Genomic DNA, 9,261 nt, shown 5'->3' with positions numbered 1-9,261 from the left:
GGATACAGTTGCAACTCATCACACTTGTCAGAAGAATTTGTGTGACACTGAGAGAAGGAAAAAAGGAGACTGGCTCGACCTCTGCACAGTGAGGCTGCTCAGGAAGATGGCTTGATGACTGGAAGAGGGGCCTGGCCAGCAGGGGAGGACTTAACCACAGGCCCTGACAGACACTGATTAGAAAAATGGCATGGGCCGACACTGGTAGATCACACATGTAGTCCTAGCTACTCAGGAAGCTAAGATCTGAGGATCATGGTTTGAAGCCAGCCCAAGCAGGAAAGGCTGTGAGACTCTTATCTCCAATTAACCACCTAAAAAAACTGGAAATGGAGCTGTGGCTCAAAGGATAGAGGCTAGCCTTGAGCAAAAGCGCTCAGGGACAGCACCCAGGCTCTGAGTTCAAGCCCCATGACTGTACCCGCCCCTCCCCCCCCAAAAAAAAAAGAAGGAAAAAAGAAAAACAGCATGTTCCTTGATCTTTGTGCATCCTACCCAACAATCAAGATGCTGAGGAGAAAAAGAGCCAATTCACATTGTAAATGGCCAATATTTAGATATGAAGGAAATGAGTTTCATTTTTCATATGTTAAGAAGATTTATAAGCATAGTGTTGGTCCATATAGCCCATCAATCCAAGTTCACTGGTCCAGCTATGCTTGATATTCACAGGGCACTGCAAGAAGCTTATCAAAAGTCCCAGGATTCTTCAGCATCATTAGGGTTTAATGGACTTTTCTGAGTGCTACTGCTAAACTGATAAAGTAAGAGGAGGATCTTACCTCAGACCCACTTCCAAAATCTAATAAAAAAGACATTTTTATTGCAAAGCAAAAGAGGAAGGTTTAACATTATAAAAACTAGGCATGGGGGCACATGCCTAGCTACTCAATAGGCTGAGATCTGGAAGATCACATTTTGAAGCTAGGACAAGTAAAAAAGTCCTCGAGACTCCACCTCTAAAATAACCAGCAAAAGCCAGGTTACAGGCCTGGCTCAAGTAGCAGAGCACCAGCCAAGCAAAAAGAAAAAATCCTAGGGAAAAAGATACTCAAACAATACCTTTTCTCCTTGAGCACTGTATACCCAGTTAAGCTGTGGTGAGGAACAAAGAGGGGGAAGAGAGAATGGGGACTCCAAAGCTCCAAAATAAGCTGGCTTATTTCTTCTGCCAGTCACCAATTCACAAATATTTGTCCCCATTTAAAGAAGTACAAGTGAGTGAGGTCTGGGAAAGCAGAAAACACAGGCAGAATCCAGCTAGTGTCTTCTACTTGCCAGCCCAGTCCTGCATCCTTAGCAACCATGGACTCCATCTGCCACCCTGGCCCTGCCCTCACAGCAAGCAACACCTTTCTTTAAAACTTTTCTTGTTCTTGCTGTTCTTCTTGCCATTCTTGTCTTTGTTTTCTGACATCTTCTTTGTTCTGATTTCTCTCATTAGGTCAAAGAATACCTAGAAGTGGGGAGAAGGGCAAAAAGAATAGAAGGAAAAGGTCATTTAATGGTGAAATGAATCAACTCAGTGTAGCAGGATACAGAGTTCTATTTTTAGGGTATAAAGCCCCAGGCTTATTTTTTTGATAAACCATGTACATCAAAAGTAAAGAATCTAGAAAAAACAGGAATAATCCAACTTAAAACTGTATTCTCACCCTATAGTGTGAACATTTCAGTTGTACCTCACAACAGTCCAGCCAAGGACAGAGTCAACTAAGGACACTGTTACTACCATTCTACTACCATTCTCTACTCTCAAAATGGAAAGATCTTTTCTAATAATAAGCATAAGGGTAAGAAAAGCTTCTGCAGAACAGATCCTACTACTGTTTGTGAAACTTACAAATAATGAGTGATAGTAGGCCAAACACTAGTAGCACATCTAACCATCAGGAAAAGGAGAGGGGCTAAGTCGGCGTTGCTAGGTGATTTATGATTTACTACCTCCCACTGAATCCTTGTAAGATCCCTACGTCTACTGCAATGTCAATATTCTGACAGCTCTCCCAACCCATGCATGCTGCCGTGATAGTGGACCTGGGAAGGTAGAAGGGAAGTAGGCAAGAAGTGCCGGCACTGTGGATTGGAGAACCAAGGGAATAAGATGTCTTGTCACAGTGGCTCTTCTCATACACCATGACCCAGTTCTTGGGTCCTTGCAGTGCTGAGAGAACTTTTATCTGCAACTGATGAGCTTGCCCTGTAAGTACCGGGGGTGGGGAGATGGGGAGGGTCACATAGATGGGCATTATCGTTCATCACAGTAGTCTGGGTTTTGCCCTCTGCTACCAGCCACCCTGCCAGAGGACTGCTTAAGCCCAGGCAGACAGAAGAAACCACTTCCACATGCATCAGAGATTTCCCAGACACTGAAAATATGGCAAGGGACAAGGATTTTTATCTCTGACAGCTGCACAAACCACCAGTGCCTAACTTTTCTTTTAACTTTCTTCTTGGTAAAAAGAGAGATCATTTTTCCAGGGCCAAACTCCACACACATTCCCAGGCTCAGGCAGGGAGCCCCACACTGGGGCTCAGCTGACCTCTGAACCCTTGTTGCCAGCTGCTCAGGGAAGCACAGGGCCACACAAGCCCCAGTGAACAGCCCAGTGTTACAGCTTTTTTTTTTTTTTCCTGACAGCAAAAGGCAGGAGGAGGAGCTCGGACCAAGTCCAACTTAAAATGATGACTAAGTTGTTCATCCGCTGATCTTATCGAAAGTCTTCCTTGGTTAAACTGTTCACAAGTGAACACAATGCTGCCAGCCTTAAGTTTCTCAAGGTTCCTGTTTGGCAGGTCAGGCTGGTGCCATGGAGGGGCGGTGACAACTAGGGGTCAGTCCCTGCACATACCCCTACTCTGGGAAAAGAGACCTGACCCCAGAGTTGATTCCTGCCCCTCAAAAAGCACACCACAGCAGGTTCATGCTAAGAGACTCTTCCTGAGATTTAAAACACGAAACTCATGTCTGGATTTCCTGTTTCCTCCAGCTAGACAAAGGCAAAGGAGATTCTGACTCCCACAGGCAGCAGCCTAAGTAAAAAATAACAAATATAAAGAAAAAACAGCTGCTGGCCACAAAGTTCACACAGCAGCCGAAGGTCAGCACATCCCACCACTGATGTCATCTGGGAAGCACAGGGGAGAGAAGGAAGAAGAGCTCTGGGGAATTCAGATGCTGCTGGTAACAACACAGCACAGAAGCAGGCCTCTGCCTCCCAAGTCAGGAAGTAACAGCTGATGCAGGTGAGGGCAGAAGGGAGCTACAAGAGTGCTTACCATCTTGAACTTTAATTTAAAAGAAAAAGCAGGGCTGGGAATGTGGCTTAGTGGTAGAGTGCCTGTCTAGCATGCATGAAGCCCTGATCTGATTCCTCAGTACCACATAAACAGAAAAAGCAGGAAGTGGCACTGTAACTTAAGTGGTAGAGTGCTAGCCTTGAGCAAAAGAAGCTCAGGGACAGTGTCCAGGCCCTGAGTTAAAACTCCAGGACGGGCCAAAAAAAGAAGAGGAAGAACTATGAAATTATGACTGGGTCAAAGGGATCTTCTAAAGAAAAGAAAAAGTAGGGCTGGGCAGGATAGTACAGGTCTGAAAGCCCAGCATTCCAGAGGCTAGCAAAAGGATCACAAGTTTAAGGCCAGACTGGACAGGCAACAGAGAGCCTGCAATCCCTAGTAGGTAGATTTTTGAATTGTCAGCCTTGGTCCTAGGTGAGGTCACTCTTAAATTAGCTTCAGAACTGGACACCTATGGTTCATGCCTAAAATCCTATCTACTCAAGAGACTAAAATCTGGGGATTGCAGATCAAAGCTAGTCTGAGGAAAAAAAGTCTATGAGACTCTTATCTCCAACTACACACAAAAAAATAGCTAGAAGTGGAGTTATGGCTCAAGTGGTAGACCACCAGCCTTGAGCAAAAAAAGAACCAGCACAGGGGCTGGGAAGGTGGCTCAGTGGTACAGCACTTGCCTTGCATGCATGAGGCTCTGGGTTCGATTCCTTAGCATCACATAAGTAAAAAGAAAAAAGCCAGAAGTGGCGCTGTGGCTCAAGTGGTAGAGCACTAGCCTTGAGCTGAAGAGCTGAGGGACAGCGCTCAGGCCCAGAGTTCAGGCCCCACGACCGAACCAAAAAAAAAAAAAAAAAACCAGCACAAAAGCAAAAGGAAATCTGGCCAGAAGTGGGCTAGGCTGGGATAAAAGCAGGAAAGAGATCCCATACAGTTGTTCCTGAAAGCTCATCCTTTTTAGAGACCAAACCTGAATGCTGAACACTTCACTGTCAGTGATCAGTGAAGGGACAAAATAACCCTTCTCTGATCACATAAAACAGTATTTGCCAAAGTGCACACCAGGAAATGGGAAAAAATTAAACAAACTTTACTGATAAGACAACAGGAGCAAAACTAAATGTGTTGTTGGTATAAGGAAAGAAGGGAGGGTGGGGCACCGGTAGCTCACCTGTAATCATAGGTATTCAGGAGGCTGAGATCTGAGGATTGAGGTTCAAAGCCAGCTTGGACAGGAAAGTCCATAAGACTCTTATCTCCAATTAACCACCAGAAAACTGGAGGTGGCACTGTGGCTCAAGTGGTAGAGCACTTGCCTTGAGCTGAGGGACAGTGCCCAGGCCCAGAGTTCAAGCCCCATGACCAATGAAAGAGAGGGGAGGGAAGGGGGGAAGAGAGGGAGAGAGGGAGGGAAAGAGAGGGAGAGGGGAGGGAGGAGAAGAAAGGAAGAGGAAAGAAGGAAAAAAGGAAGGGGGGAAAGGAGGGAAGGGAGAAAGAAAGGAAGAGGGAGAGTGGAAGAGGGAAGCCTTCTAACATTCTTCTAGCAGTCATCACAACTCACCAACCCACAGAAGTCCTTACCTAGTTCTCACAAGGAAGTCCTCAAAACCAAACAACTGAGAAGGCTAGGATGTGCTGTGCCCACAGCTGATGTCTGTGAAACACCTGCAGAGCAGGGAGCAGCCTACCTTGTCCACGTTGGCCCGTGTTTTAGCCGATGTCTCCACATACTGCACGCCCCACTCTTCCGCCTTGCCCCTGGCCTCCTCAATGGGCACCTGCCTCCGCTCCTCCAAGTCAGACTTGTTTCCCACTACCAGCAGTGGGATCTTATCTTCTTCAGCCTTGACCCGGAGGATCTGCTCCCTACAGGGTTACATCAAGAATGCAGCCGCTGAAGCCAGGTGCCGGTGGCTCATGTCTGTAATCCTGGCTCCTCAGGAGGCTGAGATCTGAGGATCCCGGTTCAAAGCCAGCCTGGGCAGGAAAGTCCGTGAGACTCTTATCTCAATAATACACTAGAAAACTGGAAGTGGCCCTGCGGTGGTAGAGCGCTTGCCTTGAGCTGAAGAGCATAGGGACAGCGCCTAGGCCCAGAGTTCAAGGCCCACGACTGACAAAAAAATAAATAAAAGAATGCAGCTGCTGAGGCTCAAGGGAAACCCAGTTCCAGCCACCATCAAAAATAAAAGGCTTTCCTGAGACCAAGCCAGCACTTTTGAGGCCTCTCTTAAGATGGCCATCAGCCAAGAAAGGTGAGTGCACTAAGTCTGGTCCCTGACTGGCTGATGTGAGAATCACCTGGTTGCTCTCTACACATCCAAATTCCAACATGGGAGAAGGAAAGACACCCTTTGAATTCTGGGATAAAAGTAAACTAAAAGAAGTAGATGGAGGGCTGGGAATGTGGCTTAGTGGTAGAGTGCCTGTCTAGCATGCATGAAGCCCTGATTCGATTCCTCAGTACCACATAAACAGAAAAAGCAGGAAGTGGCACTGTAACTTAAGTGGTAGAGTGCTAGCCTTGAGCAAAAGAAGCTCAGTGACAGTGCCTAGGCCCTAAGTTCAAGCCCTAGGACTGGCAAAAAATTAAAAAAGAACTAGATGGAGCCTGATGCAGGTGGCTCACAACTGTAAGCCTAGCTTACAAGAGGCTAAGATCTGAGAATCTCAGTGCAAAGCTAGCTGGGGCATGAAACTGCTAAAGTTCGTGGGACTACTATTTCCAATTAACCAGCAAAAAGATGTGAATTGTGCCTAAAGAGGTAGAGCACTAGCCCTGAGTGGAAAAAACTAAAGTATAGTGCACCCAGTCCCTTCAAATCCTAGTACCAGAACACATACAAAAAAGTAGCTGACAAAACACTTAATGCCCCTGTAACCAGAACAGAGAATAAGAAAACAGGAGGCAGTATGTGCATCCCTGCTTTACCCTAAGGAAGGGCATCAAAAGATAACTGCGTAGTTGCAAACATAGTTGTGTGCCCATGGGCCATGTCCAAATACTGAACCCCCAGGCATGCCTGAGAATATAAAATGAATGAGACTTCTCCTGATTCCCAGTCTCCTAGTGTATCACCACAACACACACACACCATTCAAACTCTTTCTCTGGAGATATGAAACCATAAAACAGAGCAACTGAAGCCCTACCCAGCTACCTTCTACTCTGCTGGATGACCTAACTTCAGTGATGCCTTCTTTCAAATCCTGGGGGTTATTTAGCTTCTTTATTTCACGTTTGGTTGATCATCTTACTTTCTGACAAGAACTTGCTAAAGAATGGAAAAAAAAATTACTGGTTTCCATTTTGTTTTTTTTTCTCTAGTTTTAGTTCTTAAAACAAAATGTCATCTGGGGAATAATATGATTTGGATTGAAATATCTCCCAATGATCCATGAATAGAAAGCCGGTCCTGTCTGTGGTACTACAGGGAGGTAGGGGGTGGAACCTTAGGAGGGGTGTGGCCTAAAAGGAGGAAGTTAGGTCACTGCTGGTGCAGGGGGGGTTGGGGGGGGGGAAGGGATACAGAGACTCTGGCCTTTTATGCTGCCTTATTCCAGGTCTAAAACATGTGATTACTAGTGGCCACAATCTGCAACTTTTGAAATCATGGGCCAAAATAAACCCTGTCTTCCTTTCAGCTGATTATTTCAGGTATTTTATTCTAGCAATGGAAAGCTAACTAACATATGTTTATAAAGACAATGGATGAAAAAAACAATTGTATAAGGAAAATGGGAAGCATATATAGTAGAGTACATTGTACAAAGAAAGTTATGCACAAAAGGCTCACTATTTCTTTATAACAAAATGAGCAGGGTGGGGCTGGGAAGGTGGCTCAGTGGTAGAGTGCTTGCCTTGAATGTACCAGACCTTGGGTTTGATTCCTCAGCCCACATAAACAGAAAAAGCCGGAAGTGGGCACTGTGGCTCACGTGGTAGAGTGCTATCCTGGAGCTGAAGAGCTCAGGGAAGCACCCAGGCCCAGAGTTCAAGCCCCACGGTGGCCAAAAAAAAAAAAAGAGTAGAGTGAAGTGGGGTCATGAGAAGAGGGGCAGACGAATGGAAAGAAAGAAGAGAATGCAGTCAAGAATTCAATGTAGCTGGGTGCCGGTGGTTCATGCCTGTAATCCTAGCTACTCAGGAGGCTGAGATCTGAGGATCGTGGTTCAAAGCCAGCCCGGGCAGGAAAAGTCCATGAGACTCATCTCCAGTAAACCACTAGAAAAACAGAAGTGGCACTGTGGCTCAAGTGGTAGAGTGCTTGTCTTGAGCTGAAGAGCTGAGAGACAGCGCCCAGGACCCGAGTTCAAGCCCCATGACCAACAACAACAACAACAAAAAAGAATTCAATGTATATCCTAAAAAATTAAGAAGGATGAGGGAAGGAATGAGTTGCAAGGGATAAGCAAGAATGCTGGAAGCAGGGAGGAGGGCTGGAAATGTGGCTTAGAGGTAGAGTGCTTGCCTAGCATGCACAAAGCCCAGGGTTTAATTCCTCAGCACCACAAAATCAGAAAAAGACAGAAGTAGCACTGTGGCTAAAATGATAGAGTGCTATCCTTGAGCAAAAAGAAACTCAGGGACAGTGCTCAGGCTGAGTTCAAGCTCCAAGTCATTAAAAAAAATGTTGAAAGGGTGACATTGAACAAGATGCATTGTAGTCATAAACTGCTTTGTTAAATGGAAACTTCTTTGTATAACTACTTAAAGATAACATTTTTTAGGGGCGAGGGTCAGTCATGGGACTTGAACTCAGGGTCTGGTGAGCTTTTTTGCTCAAGGCTAGCACTCTATCACTTGGGAGCCACAGCTCCACTTCCAGTTTTCTGATGGTTCATTGGAAATAAAAGTCTCACTGGGCTGGCTTCAAATCATAATCCCCAGATCTCAACCTCCTGAGTAGCTAGGATTACAGATGTGAGCCACCAGCACCCAGATAATAAAATGTATTTTGGTGGGCTGGGAATGTGGTTTAGTGGTACAGTGCTTGCCTAGCATGCATGAAGCCCTGGATTTCATTCTTCAGTACTACATACACAGAAAATGGCAAAAAAAAAAAAGGGAGGGGGTGTTTTGTTTTGTTTTTAATTACCTTAAGGTATCTTCAGCTGTGACGCTGTAAATAAATCAAAGATTAAATATCCCTCTCACTGGGCAACATCTCCAGCCCACTCTGGAGAGGGCTAGGGCCAGGGCACAATGAAAGGCTCCACGGGCTTCATGCTCCTAATACACTACTGCATTTCCCTTCTTATCTAGTTTGGATCTAAAGAAAGAATGGATTTCCTATGTCCAGTAACACACCATCTGACCACAAAGCTTGTAAAGGACAAAGCAGGTCTGTGAGACTCTATAAAGCCAGTGGATACCCCTCTATTGCAGTCACAGTAAACAGATATTCTGTCTCATTGCCAATGCCTTATAACCTGGGTGCTGTCCTTGTGCCTCTTTGTTCTCAAGACTAACACTCTACCACTTGAGCCATAGTGCCGTTTCCATTTTTGAGTGGTTAACTGGAGAAAGGAGTCTCATGGGGATTTTTTTGCCTGGGTTGGCTTCAAACTGCAGTCCTCAGATCTCAGCTCCTGGGTAACTAGGATACAAGTATGAGCCAGTGGTGCCTAGCCTAATTTTTTTTTTGCCAGTCCAGGGGCTTGAACTATAGCACTCCTTCTGGCTTTTTCTGTTTATGTGGGACTAAGGAATCAAACCCAGGGCTTCATGCATGCTAGACAAGCACTCTACCACTAAGCCATATTCCAACCTAAATTGTCTTTTTGGTGAAATTATAAAGATAGCTTGTTTACTTTTTTTTTTTAGACAGGATCATATTCTGTAGCCTACACTGACCTCAATCAAACTCTGCTCCTCCTGCCTCAGCCTCCTGAGTACTAAGATTACAGGACTGTGCCACCTATACTTGGCAGAGATACTTTACAGCCAGAATTTATTTTTTTTTT

At 45.4% G+C, this 9,261-nt stretch overlaps 1 protein-coding gene across 2 annotated transcripts in view; it reads right to left on the bottom strand.

Moving 5' to 3' along the window:
- Nucleotides 1-443: 443 nt before the first annotated feature.
- The window catches only part of Ralb (v-ral simian leukemia viral oncogene homolog B), a 43,092-nt gene continuing 34,274 nt past the window's right edge, over nt 444-9,261 (bottom strand). For both annotated transcript variants that reach the window (XM_013020679.1, XM_013020680.1), the window contains exons 4-5: nt 4,983-5,160; nt 444-1,456 (exon numbers count right to left, since the gene is read on the bottom strand). In XM_013020679.1, the coding sequence (XP_012876133.1) occupies nt 1,337-1,456; nt 4,983-5,160 (298 nt within the window). In that variant the 3' untranslated portion in view covers nt 444-1,336. The remainder of the gene's footprint in view (nt 1,457-4,982; nt 5,161-9,261) is intronic.

The sequence above is a fragment of the Dipodomys ordii genome, unplaced genomic scaffold (assembly GCF_000151885.1).
Source record: "Dipodomys ordii isolate 6190 unplaced genomic scaffold, Dord_2.0 Scaffold52, whole genome shotgun sequence".
Taxonomy (NCBI): Eukaryota; Metazoa; Chordata; class Mammalia; order Rodentia; family Heteromyidae; genus Dipodomys; species Dipodomys ordii.
The sequence above is the reverse complement of the archived record's forward strand: the minus strand, read 5'-3'. Positions and strand labels throughout refer to the sequence as shown.